General features: G+C 34.9%; 5 protein-coding genes and 1 long non-coding RNA gene across 14 annotated transcripts; 1 reads left to right on the top strand and 5 right to left on the bottom strand.

Moving 5' to 3' along the window:
- Window positions 1-657: 657 nt before the first annotated feature.
- On the bottom strand, window positions 658-2,360 carry Syx5 (syntaxin 5). The gene is made up of 2 exons (XM_040715486.2): window positions 1,831-2,360; window positions 658-1,770 (listed from the first exon to the last, which is right to left on the bottom strand). Exons 1-2 carry the CDS (start codon window positions 1,992-1,994, stop codon window positions 912-914), a joined length of 1,023 nt encoding a protein of 340 aa, XP_040571420.1. The 5' UTR covers window positions 1,995-2,360; the 3' UTR covers window positions 658-911.
- Window positions 2,361-2,737: 377 nt separating this feature from the next.
- Window positions 2,738-5,042, bottom strand: Nup75 (nuclear pore complex protein Nup75). Its single transcript, XM_040715163.2, has 3 exons — window positions 3,425-5,042; window positions 3,017-3,349; window positions 2,738-2,935 (listed from the first exon to the last, which is right to left on the bottom strand). The coding sequence occupies exons 1-3, from the start codon at window positions 4,859-4,861 to the stop codon at window positions 2,786-2,788; spliced, it is 1,920 nt and encodes a 639-aa protein (XP_040571097.1). The 5' UTR covers window positions 4,862-5,042; the 3' UTR covers window positions 2,738-2,785.
- A 24-nt stretch (window positions 5,043-5,066) lies between these two features.
- Window positions 5,067-8,187, top strand: LOC121120305 (Son RNA binding protein). Its single transcript, XM_040715162.2, has 4 exons — window positions 5,067-5,747; window positions 5,807-6,387; window positions 6,467-7,802; window positions 7,861-8,187. Exons 1-4 carry the CDS (start codon window positions 5,154-5,156, stop codon window positions 8,035-8,037), a joined length of 2,688 nt encoding a protein of 895 aa, XP_040571096.1. The 5' UTR covers window positions 5,067-5,153; the 3' UTR covers window positions 8,038-8,187.
- On the bottom strand, window positions 8,041-10,266 carry LOC121120307 (uncharacterized). Its single transcript, XM_071889480.1, has 2 exons — window positions 8,512-10,266; window positions 8,041-8,454 (listed from the first exon to the last, which is right to left on the bottom strand). Exon 1 carries the CDS (start codon window positions 10,162-10,164, stop codon window positions 8,578-8,580), a length of 1,587 nt encoding a protein of 528 aa, XP_071745581.1. The 5' UTR covers window positions 10,165-10,266; the 3' UTR covers window positions 8,041-8,454; window positions 8,512-8,577.
- A 2,367-nt stretch (window positions 10,267-12,633) lies between these two features.
- Window positions 12,634-16,600, bottom strand: frtz (WD repeat-containing and planar cell polarity effector protein fritz). Of its 9 annotated transcripts, none has more exons than XM_071889483.1 (8): window positions 15,639-16,587; window positions 15,319-15,549; window positions 15,063-15,265; window positions 14,377-14,985; window positions 13,590-14,223; window positions 13,456-13,524; window positions 13,321-13,397; window positions 12,634-12,988 (listed from the first exon to the last, which is right to left on the bottom strand). In XM_071889483.1, the coding sequence occupies exons 5-8, from the start codon at window positions 14,136-14,138 to the stop codon at window positions 12,730-12,732; spliced, it is 954 nt and encodes a 317-aa protein (XP_071745584.1). In that variant the 5' UTR covers window positions 14,139-14,223; window positions 14,377-14,985; window positions 15,063-15,265; window positions 15,319-15,549; window positions 15,639-16,587; the 3' UTR covers window positions 12,634-12,729. The 9 variants fall into 9 exon arrangements, 5 of the variants coding, with proteins under 5 accessions (XP_071745584.1, XP_071745582.1, XP_071745583.1 ...); XM_071889481.1 differs by having other exon boundaries at window positions 13,308-13,393; XM_071889482.1 differs by having other exon boundaries at window positions 14,377-14,963; window positions 15,639-16,573.
- Window positions 16,601-17,208: 608 nt separating this feature from the next.
- On the bottom strand, window positions 17,209-18,199 carry LOC139905772 (uncharacterized). Its single transcript, XR_011780812.1, has 2 exons — window positions 18,066-18,199; window positions 17,209-17,972 (listed from the first exon to the last, which is right to left on the bottom strand). It is a non-coding gene; the product is annotated as an uncharacterized lncRNA (long non-coding RNA).
- Between the last annotated feature and the right edge of the window lie 7,778 nt (window positions 18,200-25,977).

The raw sequence follows: 25,977 nt of genomic DNA, 5'->3' as shown, positions 1-25,977 counted from the left end.
GCTACTCAATTAATAATTAATTTATATTTAAAGACTGCTAAAATGTTATAAAAAATAACCGGACCTGCATAAATATCTATTAGGATGATGTAAACCTCTCCATCTTTTATGTAAAACATTATACTAACTTAAATTATCATTGATATCAAAGGTCTTTTAAGAAACTTTCTTTTTTTAAATTGGCGCACTCTTGATTCAAATACAGTAGAACTCAGTTAAGGGACCGACAAAATATGCCTGCTATAAAAGCCTTATCGAATCATTTATATACTCTATTGATAGTTTGAGACTTATTTATAAATGTCCACTATAAACAAATATCTGTATGATGCGCTGACTGTGTTAAGTTTAACTCTTGTGACAGTTGATGGAATCTGATTTAAATTTTTACGATGCCTGATAAAATATATACATGTTTTGAAACAATGCGATTAATTAAAGAGTACAGAAATTAATTTTAAGACACTCTTGGGATATGTGAAGACTTCGTTTTAGAGTTTTGCCTCAAGATGGAGAATAAGGGTATGTATAAGTAGCTTTGTAAGTGTATACAGCAATACATATGCAGTTTGCCTATTATAGCTTCCTGTAAATACATTTTGATTAAATGCTATTTGTATGTACTAAGTAAGTGAGAATAAAAAAAGGGGTGGTGAATAATATAATAAATGCTTTATTATTAAATCAAAATTCATTATCATTAACAAGACCAAACATGCGTAATTGCGTAACATTTTTTATTATATAAAAAACATCTTTAAACTTATATAAGGAATCGATATACATTTAACATTATAATATCACAGAACAAGTCTATAAGTATAAAATGTTTAGTGTGGAATATATCTCTTTATTTACTCAAAGTTGACCACATAATATAATCTATTCATGTTTATGATGATCAAACTCTTCTAGGCCATAAAAAGGATAAAAAATATAAAAAAGAAAATCAAAACTCCAAATATTTTAATCATTAACCATCGATTGGAGGTGACGCTTTGAAAATATTTAAGGATCTCACCATGACCCGCTTCAACATTTAACCCAGTCTCATCTATATTACTATCTATACGAACCATAACTTCTTCTTGTTCCTTGATCATATGAGCCAATTGGTTAAAAATACCACCCAATTCAACTATAGTTGATTCAATATTCTCCATTGCCTCAGCTCGAGACTGTAGATGATTGTGGGGTTTCATTAATTGCTGAGAATCGGATTGGAGCATATCAATCGCGAAGGATGTCGCTGCTTTATTATCCTCTTCATCTGCTAATACAGACCCATTTAATGTTGGTTGAGGGGTATTGTAGGAAAACTTTTCTTGGCGTGTTTTAGATTCCTTGAGGTTTTCTGTCCTAACACGTAATATTTTTTTGAAATCTGATGTCATGTTAGCCAATTTCGATTGTAAAGAAACAACCACTCCTTTGCTATGAGAAGCAACTTGAGGTCCATAGCGATTACCTTGAGGTCCAGCCTTTGCAATCATTTGAAGTTGACTTATTTGTTTATTCAAGGCGTTCATGTCGTCTTTTATAACATAAGTTAGTTCCTGGACATCCGCGGGATTATCATCAAAAATAGTTTTTCGCTTTGCTAAAAGACTTAATTTCTCAAGCTTTGCATATGTTCCTCCAATATCCCTCCCTATTTGACCTGCAATCTTCATGAATTCACGAGAAGAGTGAATCAGGTCCTGAGGGTGTTTATTTCGTATATTGGAATTTGGAGGCATCATTCGTTTGTCCCTCATAGATCGTAAAATACTAAAAAAAAAAATATTAAGATGAGATGGAAATTAATCAAGCGAATGGAGTTTGCAATACCTCCGAAATTCATCAGTCCGATCCGTCGCTCCCATGAGAGACATTTTGACAGATCCTGAGAATGGAGATGATGGAGAAACTTGAGAATGGGTGACAATAAAAGTGGATTGGGACTCTGATTCGGAGCCGTGACGTCTTCTCAATCCCTCAACAGCTCCAAGCATCGGATCTCTAAATTAAGTGAAAAGCACACAATCTTCTTTCCTCGAACAGAAAAGTAAAAACGTCAAAAGATGACGTTTTCATCAGTGAACTTATAGAAGAAAAAAGTCCATTAGTGCTAGCGTGCAAGCTTGTCGAGTAATTGCAAGTTGGGAAGGATTCAATCAAACCTCACTAACATAACGATTATACCATACAGATTCTTATCAGCTGTCCAATTTTCTGCTTCTTTTCTTCTAATCTGTGTTATGAGCCTTCTATTGGTTTTATTAGAATTAGCTCTTTTTAAGCTCCTTAGCAATTATTGAATAATAGTTCCACAGTTGGGAAGAATCGGCTAACTATCAACTTATTTTGGGCATATTCCTAGTTTCTTTTTCGGATGGAAGGTTGCGTGGTACCACACGATAACGACGCGTTTAATGACAGCATGAATAGAAACGTCATGACGTTACAACTTTTACATGCCATACATTTACAGAAGCTCGATTCTTTATATTATAATTGAGAATGTGAAAATCACATTATATGACAATTTATAGTCAGATACATGGTTATTAATAATATTACTAATATCTGTCGATATAGTCTATTTATTATAGCTCCGGCTTCCACACAAACAAACCTAATATAATATGATATTGACAACCACTATTATTATAATTCATGATAATATTTGCTAACTAATCTACCTACGTATAAATATGGATATTCTGCTTAACATGAATAAATAATGAATGTACAATTTTATTATTTCAAATTTAAATTTATTTTGAGTTCAAAAACACTAACATCAGGTCAAACAAATATTATTATTGCTGGTATCAGCCTCATTCATAAGAGCAAGAGCAAGTGTTTTGGCAAGTTTGATGCGAATTTTTCCTTCATGCTGATCCAACAAAGCTTTTTGTTTCTTCGGGAGTTCCATATCGTTCACCAATTCCTACAGATTATGAGTTGAATGTTTATAAATTTAAGATGAAAGACAGAATATTACAAAGAAAGAAAAGTGAAGACAACAAACCTGGAGACAATGCATTAGTTCATATATTTGCTCTGAACTGAATAAAACATCATCAGATATGAGAAATGATGAAGCATCCATGAGTAATGTAACCCAAAAATACTTTGGTGCAAGTCTTGACCAGAGGAGAGAATGAAGTAAATTGGCTGCAATTCTAAATTCGGAATTTGAGCAAAGTTTGTGAAATTCTCTATACTTTGCCAAAAATGTGAGTCTATCTGAGATCATCATTGCAGATCCCAAATTATCAAGAAGATCAATAGAAGAAAATTCTCCCTCATTACAATACTGTAACAAAAGTCTATCAGCAAGGAATGTCGTGAACTTGACGTCCTAAAACAAACAAAAAAGTGCAATGAAAAATAAGGCTATATGAACAATACATAAAAATATCAAAAAAGGTCATACTTGAGATCGTAATCCCCAAGTCATAGCAGAACCAATACGGCCTTCTTTCAACATTTTCATACCCATAACTTTGCAAGTGGTTGTAACTACAGATGTCATATTTCTCTCTAAAGCCATATTTATAACCTTATTTGCCCTACTTTCATTATTAATAGGAATTCTCTCAAATATAGCTTCTAGTCTTTGAGGTCCTTGTACTGGACAGTGATCAAAGTATAAAACACCCACTTGCCAAAGAGAATGATGTGATACTAGACTTGTTGCATATTCTAACAATAAAAATTCTCGAAGACCTGAATAGGAAATTGAGGAAGCTCCCTTATTATTGGGTCCTTGCTCCTCTAAGGATTCGGAGTGAAATAACAGATCTAATAAATGAGCAGGAAACCAAAAATTATCTAGTGTAGAACAAAGTTCGTGCATTATGGCCGGAACATCCATTTCAATGGTAGCAAGAATTACAGAGTCCAATGTACACATGGCATCCAGGCCTCCAAATTGGCTTATAGCGTGCTCAGCATGATATGGAAGATTGTAAACCTTGACGATAGGATTGGTGTAAAGAAGTTTACCTGTCATCCATTGATACCATGTCTCACAAAGTGGCACTACTTCTATAAAAGCTTTTTCTGAGCCAGAGAGAAGCCCTGCAACTAAGGACACCTCCTCATTGGTAGAGAAATTTCCTTCCAAAATTCTAGAGTTGACCTCACTTTGCCAACGATTCCAACGAAATTCAAAATCAGGAATGGACATATTTGATCCTTTGAAAAATGGCATTTTGCGTATGAGTTCATCCAAGCTAAGAAAGGGATCCAAATTCATATCAGAATGTAAATGGAGGAGCTTGAGTGCTTGATCCGTTCTTCCTTGGAGAAGGAAAAGAATGAGTGCTTTCCAATAATTTGGATGAGTCTCTGGTCTTTCAAGAATATCCTCAGATAGAATCTGACGAGTGAGTTCGTCGCAGGTTTGAAAGTGTAGAGTAATCCATTGAAGAAGTTGGGGCAGAATAATTCCGAATCTAGTCTTTTGAACAAGAAGAATTTCCGCCAAATTCCATAGAAGTTCCAACTTGTAAAGGAGTTCCAATGAGTCTTCTGTATCTTGATCCATCCTGTGCTGAATATCTTTAAGAATGGAACGGTATTGTCGAGAGATCCTGAGAAGCGCTTGGTCCTTCTTGGTTCCCTCTTCCTCTTCTCCTTCCTTACTCATGGTTTTTTGAAGGTTGAGGAATGTGAGGGCAGATTCGTTCACCAGTTTTCGGTAGATTCCTGAGAAAAGTCCAGTTTCCCAGCGGAGTTCTTTTGGAGAGGATCCATGACCACTCTTGTTTTGAGAGGAGTATAGACACAAAACGTTACCCACGGACCAGTTGCACTTTAATGACTCCAATCCAGGAATGGAAATCTCTTTTTCGCGGGCAGTGCTCATCTTGGGAGTTGAAAACTTGGGCGCTTCCAATTTCGTAGTAAGTAGTTTCCACACCTTCAGCGAGCAAGTCAGTCGCTCACCAGAATACTAATAATTAAATTAATAAAAATAATTTAATCATATATTATATTCAAATTGAAGGAAGCAGCAAGTTGCGTGAATAGCAGCAGCAGGAGCAGCAGGAGCAGCAGCAGGACCAACAGCTGAGTGAGTGAGCAGCTACTGTTCCTAAGAGACTCAGACATAGACGCAATCCTTCATCAATTTCCATAAATCCTTTAATGAGTGAACTATGAGCATGAACAGCTCTGAGGCCATTCTCCAGGAGCTGTTCACCTCCATCAAAGGGGAGGACTCCCAAGTGGAAGCGGAGACAGAGATGGAGGAAGGCGAGGTTCGGAAGAAGCGGAAGAAGGAGAGGAGTTCCTCCTTGAAATTGCGAAGCGCGAAAAGGGGGAAGAAGGAAGAGAGGAAAGTGAAGAAGAGTCGGAAGGAGAAGAAGCGGAGAAAGAAAGGCGGAGAGGATGAGAAAATAAATCTAGAGACTGAACGAGAAGAGGAGAGGAATCGGACGGAGAAAAGACTAGAGGTCTGGACTCCTGGGGATGACATTTCACTCTCCAGATCTCGCTCTCAGCCACATCATCACTACCCCGAAGATTCCTCCTCACTAAGAAGGAACCAAAAGACGACGACTTCTCCACGTCATTCACATAGAAGTAAAAGAGTAGAAAGAGACTCTCATCATTATGAACTTAATTCTTCTCGCCATCAGCATCGACGGGAATCTCAGGAGGAAAGACCTCCTGTAAGGCATAAAGATGAAGACGTTTTCTGGGATTCAACATGGGATGCTCTACAGTTGCAAAAAAAAGCAGAGGATCAGGTAATTTATGCATATATCTTGTATCAGCATCCTTATTTGTATGATTATCCTCGTTACAGGAAAGAAAAGGTCGGCATTACTTGGATGATAGGCGACGTACAAGAGAATCAACTACTTGCTTAAAAAATAAGGATTATCATAGGCGAAGTAAAATAGAGAGGAAACAGTCACAGAGTCCAGAATGTGAAGAGCTTAAGCGTCTTAAAAGACTCAAAGAGATTCAAGAATTAGTCGTTAAGGAAGATGAAAAGTATGTTGATGAGCCTCCAGATCCCAATCTTTTCGAATGGGATAATGTCACAAAAATGTGGAGAAGAAAAATAGTTAAAAGTGAATATGGGGAAAAATTAGGACAGAGCATAGAAAAACAATTTAAAGATAAGTCTCGTGTGTCTATTTTGGATTTAAAAAATCGACCTGACGAAAAAGTGCGAAAAAAAGCTCTGGACTCTTCCCAAATGACTCTTGATGAAATTGAAGCAATCAAGGATATTGCTCCTATTGATGAGAAGGAAGAAGGGGAACTACGGTCAGAAGATGAAGATAATGAACACATACATCGAAAGAATAAAAAAGAAACAAGGAATAGTGATCACAAGAGTAGAAAACGTAGGAAATCTCGTTCACCATCTAGATCTAGGTATATAAGGCTTTATTTTTTCATTAATCCAGACCTATTTTCTATTATGTTCCATAAATTAATATTTTCTTATGCTTAGACATTGCATCAGAAGATCATCTAGTCGCAATAAATATTCTAGACACACTCAAAGGTCTCGTCATCGCTATAGAAGTCGAAGTAGTAGTAGAAGCAGCAATAACCGAAGACGTAAAAGGAGATCTCGTTCCAGAGATGATTATTTCAGAACTTCACGGTCTGCAATTGACAAGGAAAAACTTCTAGCAATTGCAAAGAAAAACGCTGTCAAACTACTATCCAGTAATAACCTCATGGGAATGGATCATAATCGTCTTGTTGCTATCAAATCGGGAGGTCAATCTCTTAATCAGCTCACTCAATTCTGTAGAGAACTTGCAAAGAAGGGTATCACTGATGAATTTTCAGATAATGAAGTTAAAAACTCCGATTCCGACTCAGAGTCTCTTCATCATCCTTTCGTCGTAAAGGAACGTCCCATCCCGAATCCAATCAGTTTTGGTACTACCTCTTCAACATCAAATGAACACTTGACTCCTGCGGCCAAAATGGCTGCAAAATCGCACCGTATGTTAGAATTTCCCGTTTCTAGTGGGAATGCACATCGCGTGAAGGAGTCATTTACAGAGAGCGATAAGGACAAAAAATCAGAACCAAAATCACCTACGTCTGAGAGTGAACCTGTAAAAGACATGATTCCACAACCTGAGGAAAGTAGTAATCTTTCAATTCCAGAGATATTTGATACAATAGACAGCAATTCCAACGAAGAGCATAATTTGGATACTTCACCTAAGAATGATGAACTTCTTGAAGAACAGGATTCCAATTGCAAACAAGAGGACTTAGTATTTGATGACGTGGAAGGTCCAACCATGGATATTGGTTCAATTGTTTCTCAAAGACTTAATGCTATGAGAAAACTAACTGAGAATCCAAATGATCAAGACGCTCTTAAGGAAATGTGCAATGTACAAAAAGAAATGTCAAATTGGGCACAGTCAAAAAACAAACCTGGTCAATTCACGGGACATACCGGAGCCAAGGTATTGTCCAAAGGTGAATTATCTACAGGAATACAAGCCTGGGCAAGACAAGAACAGTTCTCTTCTGCTCAGAAGGTGTCTGGTGGGTTCGGAGAGTTTATGCTTCGAAAGATGGGTTGGAATCAAGGGGAGGGTCTTGGTAAAGATAGATCTGGCGATGTAGATCCTCTTACTTTAGATATTAAAATGGATAAAAAGGGATTAATGTCCGTAGAAGAAGGCTTGTATAAAAGAAAAAAAGGATCTGTTCTTACTATGACGGCATGCAAAGACTTGTCGTGTAAGCATCCCGTTTCTGCCCTCATGGAACTTGCTACTAAGCGAAGATGGGGACCGCCTAACTTTGTTCAAGTACATCTTTTTATTTAGTATTGCATTGTTAATCATTATTAATTTTTTTTTATTGTAGGCTTTTGAGTGTGGACCCCCTCATAAAAAGCAGTATATTTACAAAGTCACAGTTAATGGCATGGAATACCAGCCAACAGTTGCTTGTGAAAACAAGAAGAAAGCCAAATCGGACGCTGCTACTTTTGCTCTGCAAGAAATGGGATTGCTTCCTAAGGACCCTAATAACCCACTATGATTGTTTTTATTGTTATATTCCTGAAAATTTGATACATATTTATTTGTTTGCAAATATTAATTGACATGGTTACTTATTATGGTAAGAACATGTATAGTGTCTTATACTAATAGAAACATTAAATCAAGAGTTCATTTTTTAATCAAAAAATTATTGAGTAATGAGTGGAAAGAAAGAGAAAGTTAATATACTCCGTTACGCTTGATGACTTGGTTACAATTGATTCAGTTGTGAAATAACACAATACTTTTAATAGGCTAATCACCCCATTCATTACATCCTTAGTTGCGTTTATTAAGGATAGAATATATGGCAGTAACTTCCTATGGGTATGAATCTGTTTGGTCTTGGAAGGATGATCAATAAAGCATGTATATTATAGAAGCTGCAAACATTTATTTTAAATTATCCATTGTTCTGAAATGAATGAAGATCATGGCTACAGTTAAGAGAGCAGAATTGAAGATGACTCACTAAAGGGACCAACGCGTTATTTTAAATTATCCATTATTCTTACATGAATGAAGATCATGACTACAGTTAAGAGAGCAGAATTGAAGATGGGTCACTAAAGGGACCAACGCGTTTATGAGAATCAAGTGCCCTAATGGCGAAATGATACTTATTTCCTTTCATAAATTGAGTCAAAGTACATGCCATTGGAAGAGGTAAGGCCTTTACATCACCTACTTTTTTCCATAACGCTGAAGAAGGAGGACTATTTGATTCTTGATAGGCAAACAACTGGTAAGAAAGAACGCTATCATGCTCAATTGTCATATCTAAATTCCAAGACAGAACAATTCCTGATCTAAGTCTAGAAAGTTTAAGAGATGGTTTAGGTGGAACAACTTTCCAACCAGGATTAGATATGGGAACTTGCTGCTCTGGTAGGGGTGCAGGATGTTGTAGTGGAGTCACGGTAGATAACCTTACAAGTCTAGGTCTCTGTTGACTAATAGCGAACTGTGTAGATTGAAGTATAGGGTTCGGCCCTCTTAGAGGTAAAGAGTTGGAAAGTGGAACAAGAGAGGCTCGGCCGATAACAGAGTTATTTATCCCTCCTCCACTAATTGTTTTATTCAGAGGAGGAAAGTCTGATCTAACAACTCTAGCTGGAGTTGACGTCTTCAATATTGCTCCTTTTGTGCTGGAATCCTCTTCTTCATCCGACAAATCAATTAAATCTATGACACCAGGGTTCTTATTGTTTGAAGCTTCTGGTCGATTATTAGAAATAATACTTCTACTATGAGAGCTTTCAGGTGTACTTTTGACTGCAATATTTTGCTTCGAGTCCGATACGGGGAGGACAGTGAGAGAAGAGTTGTTTGTAATCTTTTTCATGGAGGGTGTGCTTGGCGCTGTGGTGTTAATGGTGTGCTTCTGTTCCTGTTGTAGCTTTTGTTGATGGATAGGAATACGCTTTCGATCCGTAGCTACTTGAAGACCCACGGACCGAGTTACACGGACAGGAGTGACCTTGTCCTTTGATTTGTTGCTCACATCCTTAATATAGCGTTGCATTACAGTGTTTAGGTCCTGACATTGCTTTTGAAGTGCTTGAACTTTTTTCTTCCATTTTTCATTCATTTCGTCGTAGAAATCGCACTTTTGACGCAATTCTCCAATCTCAGACTCACAACAGAGAAAAGCCACCATTTTCTTGAGAACCAAGTCCTCCAACTCGGAGCGACTCAGCTTTTTGAATTCCTTCTTCAAACTCTCCATTCGGATTCCGTCGGGAGAGGAGGAGAGATCCGAGAGAGCCAGAGGAGGACTCACACTCTTGGGATTCACCGAAGAATCCTCAAACTCCAAGGCTCTCTTTAAGTCTTCATCCTTCTCCAAAATATCCTCTTCCTTCTCTTCCCCTCCATTCCCGTTCCCTCCTCCTCCTCCACCTTCTTCTTCCTTATCATTACTCTTGGCTCGTTTACTGCAAGAAGAAGATCCAGAGTCCTCCTCCAAAATACGCTTTCCACTCAGAGCGATATTACTCAAATCCTTGAGAGCCTCTTGATAATTCCACTTCTCACCACCCCCATCCGCATCAAAAGACTCTTCTCCCTCTTCAACACCACACACCACATCCTTTTTCTCACTCACGCCATCCTTCACCTCCATTTTATCCACAATTTCAATTAGTAATTAATTTATAAATATTATTAAGTATCAAGGAACTGAGTGAGCTAGCTGCGAACTCGTAGCTGGGGTAATTTTTCTCTTTTTTTTTCCTCTCCTACTTGCAGCTAGTTCAGTCAAAGCACAAGACTTACCATACTACAAATCAGTAGCCAGATGCTCCTTTACGGCCCAAAAAATTTATCAAGGGATGATTATTTCATAAAGGCTCAAGAATTAATTAATAATGACAACTGCTAAAGAAAAGGAAATTCCTTATTTATTTTACTAATTACTAACTAACGGGTCACCTAAAAAATATACCGGATTACATCATTGTACATAAGCCCCATCCCGAACGTTTGCAAAAAAGTTGTCACTCAATGCAAGGAAGGTACGGTTTAGTAGTTCTCAATTCTGATGGGCTTAAAATTAGAAGCTGCTTCATGTTCCTCCTGCTAGACACGCAGTCAGTGGGGGGAGCGGGGGGAGGAGAGAGAGAGAAGTGAAGGAGTGAGTCTCCCCATTAGTGAAAAGTCAGAATAAGGGCGATTACGTTAAGAACATAGTATTCCTTGTTTTTAGATTGAATTTTAATTTAATAAAAATCATTTTAGGACCTCTGGGATTGCCTGTTTTGGTTTTAGTAAGCTACGCCCTTGAGGCTCATTTTTATGTATAACGAAACTAAAAGGGCTTTATATATTAATGAGTATTTTTTTAAATTATACTATTTATACTAGATAAACATTAAATGAATAAATAAAAATTTAAAAATTGAAGGATTGAACGGGAGAAAAAATGGACGAATGGACAACTAACGTAAAGTTTTCACAAAATGAATGATTGAACGGAATAAGGGTACAAGCTTGTTCATAAGTTATGAACAAGCTTGTACCCTTATCATAACTCAGGGACCTCTGCTGTAGCCCCTCCCCCTCCATTAAGGAATTTTTGTTTCTTCTAGAAAATTGAATGTTTGATTTTTTCAAAAAATTTAATATCTTGAATATTTTTTTATCAAAATTTTAAAATATTGAAATTTTTTGTAAAAATATTTCAATTTTTTGAACAGCTGTGGATTTTGAACTTTTTTTCCAAAACAATCACATGTACATCAAATAGGAAATATAATAATATTTTATATATATAAGCTTAATTAAAGAGACTATCCAAGGGAACTAGAAATAGTTACTGAGATCCACAGAGTGAGGTACAAAGAGGAGAGATCCCTTGAACATGAAGTCGAAGAGAGTTGTGTGGTTTGGATATCCTCCAAATGGCAAAAATATGAACTCCTATAAAAGACTAAAAAGATTTAAACTTTTCATATCGGCTCTGACGTCACAATAACAATCCTATTTAGTTAGCCTATTGACATACTTATATAATTATATTTCAAATTACCTTAGAGACCTTTATGTACAGTCTCTTGAAGAATATAAGCTATAGAGGCGTTATGTTTAACAATCAAGAATGTTCCTTTATCTCTAATTCTGATTCGTCAAAAATACTGTATATGCCCTTTTTCATCTCTTGCGCAGTTCACTGTTATTACGTATTTTGATAAAGATTCTTTTAATGTAATCTAATACAAGCAAACGTTCGGGACGGACTTATGTACAATGATGTAAATTCGGTATATTTTTTAGGTGACCCGTTAGTTAGTAATTAGTAAAATAAATAAGGAATTTCCTTTTCCTTAGCAGTTGTCATTATTAATTAATTCTTGACTAGTGAACATCATTTCCTAAATAGATTCAATTATATTCGAAACCTGATTGAACATTTGTGTGTGCTCAGAAAAGACAGAGCGTAACCCTGAGGATTTGTTGCTGAGTTATAATTGTAAGTCCTTGTTGGACTCAAAGTAGAATTGGGGATCGACATTTGAGTAGTTCTAGCAAATGTTCATGTTTATATCCCTTTCTCCTTCCTCTCTTGTCACAGCTGATTATAGCTGATCTAATGAAACGTTTGATCATTATTCTTAATCACCTCCAGAACATTCCTCAAATTGTTAGGGTTACTATGTTGATTTTCGCTTTCTTTTTTCTTCACATTCTCATTTTCCATTGGATTTTCATCATTGTTTGTGTCCTTTTTATTTCCGTCTCCTCCTCCTGCCTCGTCACAGCTGATTTTAGCTCATATAATGAAACATCATGAAAGCTTAGCTCCTCTCAAACATTCTTCAAATTGTCAATGTTACCTTGTTGATTTTAATTTTTTTCAACATGCCCAAAATTCACACCTTTTCTTTTACTACATATAATTAGAAATTTCTAGTATTACAATGCATATGATCTAGCTAACCTTAATAGAATAACTGATTGCTCTATTTTGAATGAAATTTTAGATTAATCATTTGAAGATTCAGTTTTTTCCTCATTAATAAAATTTATAGGCATAATAAACACTTGCAACCCACCATCCACACCGGTAGTGCAGTTGCAAAGTGCCTTAACGACATTTCAGTCATATCATATATATTTCAAATATATCTCAACTCAATGTGTGGTTCCCATAAACATATTGGGACATTTCTTTGGTTAACTTATTATCCTGTTATCTCAAGATTTTTTCCTTGTATCTGAATGTATTGAACATTGAAAAGATGGTTAGCTGTAAGGAGAGCACTTCCAATGAGAACTCATGGATAGTGAATACTATGATTAAATAATACATGTTACATGTAGTCGTATAAATATCAATATATTGATGAAAGATTATGAAATAGTAATCAAGATTCGAACGTTTAAACTGCTCCAAAATTGATAATTTTAATACTATCAAAAACTTCTTCGTTGTTTCCCTCATTTTTTTCCTATATATATAGAAGACAGAAATGAAAATATCAATGAACTACTTAAAACATTATTTATAATAAATATCAAGTAGATATATATTATTACAGAAAATCCTTGTAAAAATTCGATTTCGATCAACAATTGCTTTACGGAAAAAATATAATAAAATTTCTAAAATTAAAGAGACATCAAATTTTTTGTATTACTTTCATATAAAATCGCCATTTATACCTATAGATCTTGAGTAATATTCTCTAAGTTGTTCGATAACGAATTGACCATGTAATTCAAGGATTTTCTATATATATATATATATATAAATGATTGAAAATTTACTTGATGATAATACATTGTAGAAATGAGTTTGGCTGCCGTTGTTCTTGTATATGTGGCATTGAGTTGGGGTTGAAGATGAGGCTCATCTATCTTAAAGATAAAATAGTAATTTTAATTTCCGAAATTTAAGTTTTTTATTCAAACTAACCACACGATTTCCTTTAACTATTTTGTGATTATTCCTCAAAATCGATGATGATTCGTAAATAGAGTGAGCCTATAGAATAAAAATAGGATATCAGTAATTACATGAAAACTGTTTTATATTTGTAAAAGAAACACCTTAATGAGTGCAGCATCTGCGATATCAGAGTAGTTGTACTTTGTAGCAACATGATATAAATCCATAAATAGATCGTAATCTTCTATATCAACCGCAAGTTGGAAAGCTTTGCCTGTCCTTCCACGTCTTAAGAGATGGTGGAAATATCTTCTACTCAAATCACGTACTTGCTCAGAATAATCTTCTGCAATAGTCTGTGGTATCGAAACTCTGGGATTGTAAAAAAGCGACAAAAGTTTTTCAATAATATCATCCGAACGTCTTGATCTGAGTACAGCATTGAATGAGGCATTGAGAGAAATGAGTATGGAATGACCATCTGAAGACCAATTTAGAAGTCGTAGCAAACGTATTATGGAATTATAATTCTTAGATTTTAAGTACTCCAATGTTAAGTGTATTGGTTGAATACTCCCAGTATTATTATAGCATCCCCCAAATATCCTCAAAAGTACCAAAGGACCACCTTGGAATCGAATTATTACACGATTTGAGAAAGGAAAAACATCCTTGGAAATATCTATAAGATCTCTGGGACACCATTGCATATCTTCTAATGTCAATGTTCTATTAAAATATTGCCCTAGGTCAAGTATATATCCTGATGTTTCAGTACATTCTCCATTCCAAAGCCTTTTGAAGATGAATAAGTTATGATTAAATATACGATATATTGGTGGTATATAGAACAAACAAAAATTTGTAGTACGATATATCTAGATAGCCTTCCCATATCGTACTACATACTCTTATTTTTCTATTTAATATAGGTATATCATTGCTTACCTAATTGAATTTAAGGCTATATCGAAACATTGAAGAACCCCCTCTTGTATTTGAGGTAAAAAAATATTGCTCCATCAGGGTGCACTTCAATTATGAATGGGATGAAAGGCACTTTAGTGCTTGCCTCCATTTGATCTCGAATAAGATCAAAAATTTGTATATTACCATTAGTGAAGCAGATAATTATTAATTCTTTGATAAGTCCCACACAAGTGACTTGAGAAATGACATTTACTTTTCGCTTCATTTTCTTATTGCTAGCTCCTATAAGGGTGTATTCTAAAATATTTTTGGACACTGGTGTTTCAAACTGATCTCTGACAAGAGGAGAAATAAGTGAAGAAACCTCTTGACCAAGGTACAAAACCTCACCCTCAGTTCCTCTGAAGGTGAACCGCAGTGGGTTACTCCCAGAGTACATTGAAAATAATTTTTGGCTACATCCATCTTTCAAACTATACATGTAAATGTTGTGGTTATCCTCATCAGGACTCGAAGGGGACCAAGGATGTACTTCATTACTTGAATGTTGCCACCAGATAAGGAGGAAGTTTGAATCTTTAGAGAGTTGAACATGACGTACACTACTAGATTTTTTACAAATAACAACTAAAAGTAGTTTTATCATATTGATATTTTATATATGGGTGCATAATATATATGCTTCTCCAATCCCGCTTTCTTACCGCTTTTGTAAAGTTGTGGCTTGAACTTCTAAATTGCTTATTTTTCCAATGAATGATGAAATTGGATCATTTATTTTGGAATGGAAAGATAGGGGTTTTCGAAAATCAACAACAGCAACATTTGATTCAACATTGATTGCAACCAGATGTCTCGAATTAAAATCCGCGGAGATTAATGTTTCCATCACCTTTCCAACTAGGGACTTGAATAAAATAAGATAGGTTAAGTAAATTAAGACTTTTTACTCTATCCTACTTTATCGATATTTATTTTATCTATTCCCCCTTCCTTATTTATAGTTATGTTTATTAGGATGCTAGACGACAAAATCATTTGATACAAAATTGGCGATCTCCATTTAGAAAAAACAACCATTTGTTCTGATAAAAGATTTTCCATTTCACGAATCCCAGACTTGAGTTTGAAAGGTTTTTTATTATTCAACACCCAAGATGTATTTCTCTCATCTGCGTAGCATACTTTATCCTACAAAAGATCAATGATAAGTTTGAATGATTTCCATTCATCACCAAATACAATTTGTATTATGATGGGAATTTCATTAAAGACCTTACGCTACTAGACTTATAATAATTATTATCAGATCGGTCTGCATATTTGAAGCAAGAAGAATCCGCCGAGTGTATTTTAGTGGAATCATCACGAATTGTCCAAAGATGCATATCATATAGTAGGGAACCCATAAGAAACGTAATAATGTAAAGACTGGAGCTCGTTTATTCCATCCATAAATGTAATGACGTCATGCAAGGTAAAGACAGGTACACTTAATAAACTACTGCAGATTATATGCATTAGAAATGAAGTAAAGGTCCTACTTAAAATATGACTTAATTTTTATTAGATATCAATCAATTGGGTTCAATCTTTCATATTTTAAACTGACAACTTTTTTTATATACTAATAAGTAATATAAAATGGCATTAGCATAAGGAGAGGGGAAGATTTTACTATAGGGTATTCCAATAATATATTAACAACTTCATAATCATTGCTATACATAATATACTGGGAGAAGTTACCCGCCGTTGGCTCGGTTAAATTTGAGACGAAGATAATTTAATAATAGTGACCTTGTGACCCAATGAGATGCTACACATGCATTTACACTCTGAATGTCACCATCCATCCCACTTTCCTCTTTTCAGTGCCCTAAAAAAGCTTGTCATACTGAAAGCACAGTTGTATGGCATGATGTTCTTCAGGAAGTACTCCGAACTTTTGCCATACTGGAGAGTCTCCAATGTATACAGGGTAGTTTTGTTGGAACGATATTCACTTTTCCACACTCACAATAGAGGCCTGATGATTCACTTTCTGACTTATGTGCTGACCACCTGACCCCCTTAAACTTCAAAGCACCACACTTTTGGTAGGAGGAGGTACATGAAGGTAGCTCTGTACCAATTTTTTTCCCCTCATGTCTGCTATCCGTTTTGCTCCTTCCTGTTGCCTTACCTTCCTCTGTGAAGGACCAAGGACTCCTCTAAACAGGACAAGACACTGCGCTCACGCGTTTCCAATATGGGTGTTTGTTTATTCTATATGTAAAGTTGATAATATTGTAGAGAGAGAAAAACGCGTGCAAGGAGAAGGGGGGAAGCAATAAGCATCTTTGTGAGATCAGAGTTAAAGTCTGACTTGATGTATTCATCACTAACTTGATTTTTTAGATGAATATTCATGCTCTTGATATGATGATAATGAGTGGGGTGTAATTCTTGATAAGGGACTAAAGGCACATTTATATCGACAAACCATCTGTTTCTCATTCGGTAATTCCTGGTCCTCGATTTTCAGAAATCCAGACAGAAGGCGACGTTATTTTAGGCATTTTATTCAGTTCTCTATAGACTATCACCATCTAATATTATTATATTAATATTGAATAATAAAGGCGGGAATGATAACGTTCATTATTGATAGAAGAAGATGTATATTATTTAATCAATGATGCCATAAGTATTTCTTCTCTTCTCCTCGCACGCTTTTCTATTCTTACCAAAACTATCACCCTTATCTATATGTAATGTATCTCTTAAAGTGTTTTGCTACAAAATAAAGAGTTTTTAAAAGTGTTTTGCTAGGGAAATCCATCAAAATAATAAAAATGAGGCTATATATTTCTAATAGAAGTGGTATTTTATTGGTACTTTAATCAAAATAAACCTTAAAAACATATAAAAAAGAAAAGGCACAATAAAAAAGTACAAAGTTGGCCCAAGTCTACAAGTCAGAAGATTTGGATTGAAATTTAGCTTTTTTTCTATTAGCTTCTGAATTCTTAGCTGCCATTCTCTTTTTTTGTTAAAATCGGATGTCACCATTCAGTTTAGCACTTAAATTTTTACCCATGACATTAAACAAAGCGAATTAAATTCTTTGAAGAAAGCTGACCAGGAGTGTCCTTCCTCACACTTTACTCCCACGACGGCAATAATGTCAGAGATTAAACTGTCTGGTATCCTGTCAATGAATGTGGCAACAAATGAAGCTCTAGGATTTGGGATACCAAGTATCTGTCTTTCTCTTCAGGAGTAGCTGTGATGTAAGAGAAAATGGAGTGATCATAAAGACAGGAGATGTAAAGAAGGTCGGAGGGAGTCGACAACCCCCCTCTCTCATTAACTCTTTCAGGTCTACATGCTGATTGGTTGGGATATCGAAGGTTATTGAGTCCGGAGGAGAGTCTCTGATGACCATTAACTCTTGGCATGATGTACAGCTGATCTTCTTCTTCAGAGAAAAACCAATATACCCGGCAACAAAGTACTCTCTCCCTTGGAAGCTAGTTCCTGGAGGTCATTTGTTTGCCAGTTAGTCAAAATGAGCTCAGCTTTTACCAGGTCTTCATCCAGTAGACCTTAAATATCTGAAGTAGTCAGACCTGAAAATTTAAAAAACTCAAATATTGTTTTATATTGTAAAAATAAGTAATACCTAAATAAAAAAGCTTACTATTAACAAATATCTTATTTACCTGAGAATTTGACAAGACTCAGAATACGAATCTTTTTCTCTGCTTCCAGGATCTGTCTCACGAAGAGTGAGCCATTTGCTCAAGAATGAAAGAGTACTTAGAAGCTTGTGTAGGTTCAATCTCTGAAAAATGAACTGTCAAATGAATTTTAAATGCATTGCATGTGGCTAAATCCAAAAATTGTTGTATTTGATATTATAATTGTATCTGTAATATTGTAGCAAGGAAATGTGCATTTCAATTCTGTATTCAGGGTAAAATATTATTTATATTGCACTATTTTATTTTTCTGTGAGGGCATTTAAAAAAAAATAATATGCATAGTTTTATTTAAACTGGAGTCTTGAATGTATTATTATTGGTTTTCATTGGCTTATATAATCTTAATAAATTATTTGGGTACGTTTACTAAAATCTACCATCGCCACTTTCTCTTTCTAATTATTCTTCCTTTTTTTTCCTCTCTCTCTCTCTTTCTATACATAACTTTTTTCCCCTAGACTCAACCAAGATACTTAGAGAAAAGGTAGGTCAGTCATCATTTTTTTTAAATTCGCCAGGCAGATATGACGTCAAGGCGATAAATAAAAGTGCTCCCTAGCTGAATAAAACATAATATAGTCAGCTGTTTCTGTTAACAAGTTCATTAATTATATTTATATATCCAGATGATATAAATTATAATTATTAATAATATCAATAGTCAATAGGTGTAAGAGAAATATCGTAATATCAAATATGTGCAATAGTTTGCTAAATTGTGATATTTACCCGTGTTTGAGGATCCAAAGAGTCTTCCTAAGAAGACCAGGAAGCTTCCAAAACCAATATTCTTCCTTTTTCAGGAAATTCACTACTTACTGGGAAAGATTTAGCTTTACAGTTGTCAATCGAGGGTGTGATAAAGATGAAAAATGTTACTCCTTGTTCTTAACTCATGATAACTACTCACACATATATTTCATTCCCGTGATAAGAAGATACCTTGAATTAAGAAGGATGGGTTCATTCGCATTTGAGGTTGTGAAGAACTTATAATGGACTGGACTCCAATGGAAATTTGTTATGAAATCTGGAAGCGCATTAACTTGGAATATTTGAACTCAGACTCGTAAATTTGGATATAGCTTTGGTTCATCTCACGTTCACTTTGTAAATCTTTAAGGCAGCCAATAACAATCATCAATAGTTTAAAAATGTTTTCAGCGATATCCAATATCCTATTTGAATAACTCTGGAAGGATGTGGACTTCTCTGTTTATTAATATATCACATATGAAATGGGCGGGTCTTTCCATCAATCGTAAATAGCTCCTGGGCCACTTCATTATCTCCAGTTCATCCCACCCAAAAACCACTTTACAAATAACAATCGTACTGGATTCAACAACGATCTTAATAAAATACGGGGTTAATAATAATCTATCACTATTTTTACTTTTTTAAATATATATTAACAATTTGAAAAAAATATCATTAACAATTATATTAATGTATGGCCGGGAATAATAATAATAATTTTTTCAAATATTGATTTTTTTTTTAAATTTCTCAGACTTCTATTACTTAAATTTTTGGATTTTTCTTCTTTATATTTTTCTCTCATTTTTTGTGTTCGAATGAAAGTTCTTATCCTAGCATATTTAAGTATGACTTCGGCTGTAAGCTTGTAGGTATTTCGCTTTGCATTTGAAGATTGTAAAAGTCTGAATCTTATACTTCAACACCTATTTCTTCAGGGTCGTCTGGTTGAGATGAAGAAAAAGATTCAGTCTAGGATTCCCTTTGAAAAGTTAGAGCCATTGACAAAGATATGCAATCCTCCAAGTTATGATGTTCAAATTCCTCTTCTTTTGACATAGATGTAGGTTCTAATTGATTCAAGGGAGGCATATCTTGAGTTTCTTCGTTTGTGCTTCTACATTTAATAGGAACATTGGGAGCAGCAAATTCTGCTTACTTACCCAGCATTAAAAGTCGAATGCGATTAAGAGCATATACTGGACTATGGTACTCATTAGAACCACCTATTTGACGCAAGCGAGAAAACAAACTAGCGAATCAAGTCTGTCTAAGGTCATGATTGGATGGGAATAAATGGTAGGAAGTATCAATTGGATTTGGAAAATTAAAGATAGCACAAGATCTTATCGACTATTTAAGTCTTTCACTAAATGGATCAGATTTAGAATAATGAATTGGATCATCAGTCTCCAGGATATTTTTTGATAAGTTTGAGGAACTCATTATCACAGTGGTTACTTTATAATTTAATATTATAATCAAAGAGGGAAATTTGCCACAAGAAATTATATAAGTTTAAGATGATTTGTTATGCTTATAAGATTTAGATATTCTATATATGTGACGTCACAGAATTGGCCGTGTGTATGAATAAAATTTTCATGAAAATTTCGTCTTTGACCTATCTTGTCTCTAAGTATCTTGTACTCAACTAGATATTAATCCTACAACAACCTAATACATTAAAATGCACTTTACTGTGGTGCATGAGAGAAGTAATGTGGACCCATAGACTAGAGCTCATACTCAGACTATTGAGCCTTTGTGAAGTCGAGTCAAGGGCATGATGCGTAAGCTAGGTGTTTTCAACACTTCAAGAGATTTCTTTCCCACCTATCTCCCAGAGTATATGTGGCGAAAGAAATTATCAAAGATTAAAGTTTTTGATCACATTTTGAATCATATTATTGAGCTATAACCACTTTAAGTGTCTGTACGGGATAAGTGAATGAAGAGAAAACACAGATTAGTAACTATTGCTTCTCTGAACCTCTGATAATCAGACGAAAAAAATAAGGAGTTGAATACTGGATAATTAAAAGGTAAGAATAAATATTTGCTTTACAAAGATTCTATATTTTTTTATCTAAATTGATGAAGTATATTGGATGTTTATCGGAAGTGGACTTATGGAAATTATAGAAAAAATCTGCTTGTTATTATGGATATATATTTTACTTTACTTATTTAATATAAATATTATGATATCAATAAAACTTTATGTATATATCATAAATTGTTGTTTTATTTATACAAGGGTGGTGGAAGTGGTCGTTAAAAAATATACTGGGGTTATTGAAAACATATAAATTAGTATCATTCATTCTCAGATACTTCATTGATTCATACTCATTCAAATTCAAATTATAAAAATAAAAATTTGTAGTATATAATTCATTAATTTCCTATATTTGTACTTTTCTATGTTACAGTAAATTTAATATCTAGTTAAAAAAAGTTATTCGTATAAAAAGAGAGAGGGAGAAAAAAAGGAAGAATAATTAGAAAGAGAAAGTGGTGATGGTAGATTTTAGAAAACATGCCCAATTATTTTCTACATTATAGACAGGGCCGTACGTCAGTATTGCGCTTTGTCCGCTTCAGCGGACCAAAAAAAAAAGACAATATTGGGGCCAAATTAAGTCAAATAGATAAAACAGAGGTTTTAAACTACAGTTAACACTCTCGGGTATTTCAATTCATCGCAGAAATTTGAATTCAAATCCTGTAATTTACCGTAATATCTCTTTCAAATATTGCCTGTCATTTTATAAATATAAATGATTGAACCTTTGAATATAAAACGCATTTTCCGCTTCCCGTGATACATTTCGGATAATTAATAAATTACTTCAATTATTTCAAGAGTACTTTACAGCCAAAAATAAAAAACAAAGACACACAACATTTTTCGTATAGATTTAAAGTACTTCACATTGAGTGGATATTTGAGTTAGATATTACGTTTAACGTTACTGGTTGCAAATGCGAAGTACTTTACAGCCCAAAAAAAAAAAAAAAAAGACGTACACAACATTTTTCGTATGGAGTACTCTTGAAATATTTAAGAGCGTGAGAATTTGTTTCATTGAATACAAGATAAATTAAATTATTACTGCTTAAAAGGGATATAAATAATAGTTATGTACTTTTTAGAGTGGATTGTTGCAGTAATTTATTAATTATCAGAAATGTACCACGGGAAGCGGAAAACGCATTTTAACAAAGAGTTGGTGATTTGTTCTATCTGTCAGAAGGAAATACAGAAGGACAACTTTAATGATCACAAAGTTAAACTCCATAAGAATGACCCCAGCTGCAAGTATCAAGTGAAAATTGATCATAAGAAGCAGAAAACATTGAACTTTGCTGTTAAGAAAACTTCCACTGCTACATCCTCATCCTCAGTCACTGCCTCCTCCTGTCCCGATGACCCTGCTCCAGTTGAGGCCTTACTGCCTGAACCAAGATCTGAAAAGTCCGTTTCTGCTGAAGAGAAAGTTACTGCAGACACAGAAAATAATGGCGACTCATCAAATTACCCCAGCAGACGAATTTCTCATGGAATAAGACTTCCTAATCTCGATATCGGACCAATCTTCTCTCCCGAGGAGCTCTCTGTAGTCAACAACAACAATATGTTTGTCAGATGAACTTCAAGGTAGAAAGGTTGACCTAACAAAGGCCCGGAAACACGTCAACCTAGTGATTAGGACTCTTGAAGATCTTAAAAATGAGAAAATCTTTGAATCAATATGGAAACTTGCTGAGTTGAAGTCGTCTGAGATGAAATCAGTATTTGACCAGGAGGACTCAATTGATTTGGAATTCAAGGAGGTGAAGATTCCAAGGAGAATAAAGTGGAAAGGAACAACTGAATCCTACTTCCGTGAAACACATTTCGATGTTGCAATCAATAACATTGTATTAGAGCTTGAGAGCAATGGATCTCATTGCAATCGTCAATGACAGTGAAGTGGAGACCTGTGTCATTGAGCGTGTCGCCAAGCACTACAGACTTGAACTCGAGCAGCTCCAGTCAGACCATGCAATCTTCCAGCAATTCAAGGTTAATATTATAATGTTACATTTTGCATTATATGTTTAAAATTTATGTTTCTCTAGGCAGATATTGACACAGAAGACATGGTTTCGTCACAAATTGCTGCGGAGATAATAAGCTCGGGACTGTTCCGCCTGATGCCGGAGCTATACAAGGTGATCGTTATCCTGGCATCAATGCCCATCAGCAGCTGTGAGGCGGAGCGGTCATTCTCCTGTCTCAGAAGGCTCAAGAACCACATGAGGACCACCATGGACCAGGAGAGGCTCTCCTCCCTCACCCTCTTGAACATGGACAGGGTGATGGTGGACAAGGTGCTCCATGAAGACATGGACAGTTTGATTGACACCTTTGCGTCAAGGAAAGAGAGGAAAAACTTCTTCTTCTATTCATGATAAAGAACACATGCATTTTTTTCTTCATTTTTTTCAAACACATCACCACGTATACATGCGAGTTAAGAACATCAAGATTTGTGAACATAATTTATTTTCTGTCGATGTAACCATTTCATGGTATATTATAATCTCGTTCATTATCTTCATCCGTTATTATTTTAAAAAAAGGAGGTTTAAATTGTTTGACTTAATTGTATAGTTAAAAATTTTTCTCTCATTCTTGCACCGTGCATTTTATACTCCATTATACTCCTTCCTTTATGAATAGGTCGGCATTGACTTTCCGTCTATGGCTTTTTCCTTTTCATTTTATTTTTCCCAATGTTTGCCTGAAGAAAATAATGGTCAGACAGTCCATTGGACCATATTTTTGCAAGATTTAATATATGCTGTAGCATTTGCCCTGTTTAAATATCCCACGTTCACCACTGAAAATCAACCTTTCACCCTTGTAAAGCGGACCGAAAAATCTTCCTGACATACGGCACTGATTATAGATGTTGCTTTATTGAAGTCCTTTACTTGTTCTAAGAATATAATCTCCTCGTCTATATTAGGATACTTGACTTGTTCCTTGGCTTGTCTCCAAATCATGCCAAATATCAAAGATTTATTTATCTAAGGTTCCCCTCAGCAAAAAAGAGGTGTGATTTCAATCTCTGTGCTTAATCCCTCTTCACTATATCCGAGCATTAATATAGTCATATTATTAAAGCAAAGTTTGCATGTCTGCCTTTATGAATGTATGGTCGTGTCGTAAGAGAGTAATTTACTTAGCTTTACAGTTTTCCTCGCTTATATCACTCATTTCCTCGTACTCTCCTACGACCCGACCTTTGAGTGCCTCCCCAAATCTTTTCTGTGGTTTGCCTCACCACATCCAATCGTCTCTCTTTTTGACATATCCTGGCTCATATCGAAGCAGACATCACTGAACTTGTCTAAACTGATGTTATGCTTGTTTGTCCATTCAATAATAATTTCCAATATGAATATTCTATCATGTTTACAGCTTAATCATATTTGATAACGGATAATTAAGTGATTAGCACTTCTTCCATTCGAATTGCTGTCATGCTTGATTATTTTTCTTTTATTTTACATTTATTGTTAATTAATATTACTTATTTTCTCTCAGGTTCGTACTCATTACATAAGTGAAATTATTATTTACTAACGGTAGCATCCGGCATTTACTGGATTAATTAGGCTTCGGTTAAAACACAGCTTTTTTGATAAAATAGAAAATAGGTCCCCAAAAATCATTAGTATTATTCTCCGTTTTTTATCAGCACACTCACATGTAACTACTCAATACAATATTTCGGGAACAGGACATCTATCCCCGGCATAGACCCCCCCCAAGCATTTCACTCCGCGAGCCATCTAACCCCCCAAACCCTTTAGCCCCCTCCCTCTCATCCTTATGATTATTATTGAGAAGTACAGTTAGTAAATGATAGAGGGGCAATGTCATTAATGAATGTTAGGGTCGATTGGAACAGTTGTTGAGCAATGCAACTTTCAAGTTCGAATCAGAAAGTAATTATGAGTTCTATAAATCCTTAAAATTATAATACTAGAACAAAAATATTTTTCAACTTCATGGCTCATGGAGTATAATACTAGGGTGTAAAAGGGCGGGGGGGGCTTGTGGTTATATCAATTTGGTTCAAGGGCACTACCCTCCACCCAAGCATTTCAATCCCCGAGTTATCTATCCCCTAGCATTTTATCCCCAATTACAATAATTAGCAACCATGCGATCAAACATTTAATCCTATAACAACCATATAATTTGTATAAATCTAATTATTAATTTAACTTAATGACGTAGGTATTAGTAATGACTAATGAATCAGATTTATCTTGACAATTTGAAGAATGTTAGAGAGGAAAACAGCTAAGCTGTCATGACGTTTCATTAGATTAACTGCGAGCAGCCATGAGAAAAACATAAGAAACTAGTGATGGGACGATTAATTGAAATTGGACAATCGGATACTTTTTCAGGAATCGGGAATTCTAGTAGAATCGGCATGGGGTTTTTATTTAATCGTCTTCTCATTAAAATAAATACAAATAACACTCTGTATCTAGCAATGATATATGCAGAAATTACAATAATGTCGATCCTCAATTCTACTCCAAGTCTAACAAGGACTCACATTTATAACTCCTTAACAAATCCTCATTGTTAATTTTCTTCTTCACGCACTAATAATTACTTCAGCTATTAAATTATATCAGTTTTGGAAAATAAAAAAATCCCTTCAGGATGCAATGGCAAAAAGAGCACGATCCTTCATTTTCATCAAGGTTGATAGAAATACACTTCCCTTGATTTTCATCTTTTTTAATCTATAATATTTGATAAACAACTTTTAAGCTGATATAACTTTTTCCTTATTTTCTCATGTATTACAAGTTATTGTCCACATTTGGGAGATGATAATTAAATAACCCATAACAATGGATACATATGATGATCGATTCTCTGCTGATTACTAAGGTTTTTTTAATTTTATAATTTCCGTAATAACTATTTAACCATTCTAACTGAAGACTCGTATTCAAGTATATATATTGTACAATTATGTATTCTCAATTTCAAAATTAGTCCTAACTTTTATTTGTGACTATTATT

This window comes from Lepeophtheirus salmonis, chromosome 6 (assembly GCF_016086655.4).
Source record: "Lepeophtheirus salmonis chromosome 6, UVic_Lsal_1.4, whole genome shotgun sequence".
Lineage (NCBI taxonomy): Eukaryota > Metazoa > Arthropoda > Copepoda > Siphonostomatoida > Caligidae > Lepeophtheirus > Lepeophtheirus salmonis.
This window is presented reverse-complemented; position numbering and strand designations above follow the sequence as displayed.

Bases quoted from the DNA above. Each gene is read 5' to 3' on its own strand.
- Syx5 (XM_040715486.2), bottom strand. From the start codon at position 1,994: ATGCTTGGAGCTGTTGAGGGATTGAGAAGACGTCACGGCTCCGAATCA. The intron at 1,771-1,830 runs GTATTGCAAACT...TTTTTTTTTTAG, and splicing joins CGGACTGATGAATTTCGGAG to TATTTTACGATCTATGAGGG.
- Nup75 (XM_040715163.2), bottom strand. From the start codon at position 4,861: ATGAGCACTGCCCGCGAAAAAGAGATTTCCATTCCTGGATTGGAGTCA. The intron at 3,350-3,424 runs GTATGACCTTTT...TGTTTGTTTTAG, and splicing joins CTTGGGGATTACGATCTCAA to GACGTCAAGTTCACGACATT. The intron at 2,936-3,016 runs GTTTGTTGTCTT...CATAATCTGTAG, and splicing joins AACTAATGCATTGTCTCCAG to GAATTGGTGAACGATATGGA.
- LOC121120305 (XM_040715162.2), top strand. From the start codon at position 5,154: ATGAGCATGAACAGCTCTGAGGCCATTCTCCAGGAGCTGTTCACCTCC. The intron at 6,388-6,466 runs GTATATAAGGCT...TCTTATGCTTAG, and splicing joins CGTTCACCATCTAGATCTAG to ACATTGCATCAGAAGATCAT. The intron at 7,803-7,860 runs GTACATCTTTTT...TTTTTATTGTAG, and splicing joins GACCGCCTAACTTTGTTCAA to GCTTTTGAGTGTGGACCCCC.
- LOC121120307 (XM_071889480.1), bottom strand. From the start codon at position 10,164: ATGGAGGTGAAGGATGGCGTGAGTGAGAAAAAGGATGTGGTGTGTGGT.
- frtz (XM_071889481.1), bottom strand. From the start codon at position 14,138: ATGCAATGGTGTCCCAGAGATCTTATAGATATTTCCAAGGATGTTTTT. The intron at 13,394-13,455 runs GTTAGTTTGAAT...TCTTTAAGATAG, and splicing joins TAGTTAAAGGAAATCGTGTG to ATGAGCCTCATCTTCAACCC. The intron at 12,989-13,307 runs GTAAATTTTCAA...CTATATATATAG, and splicing joins CTACAATGTATTATCATCAA to GAAAAAAATGAGGGAAACAA.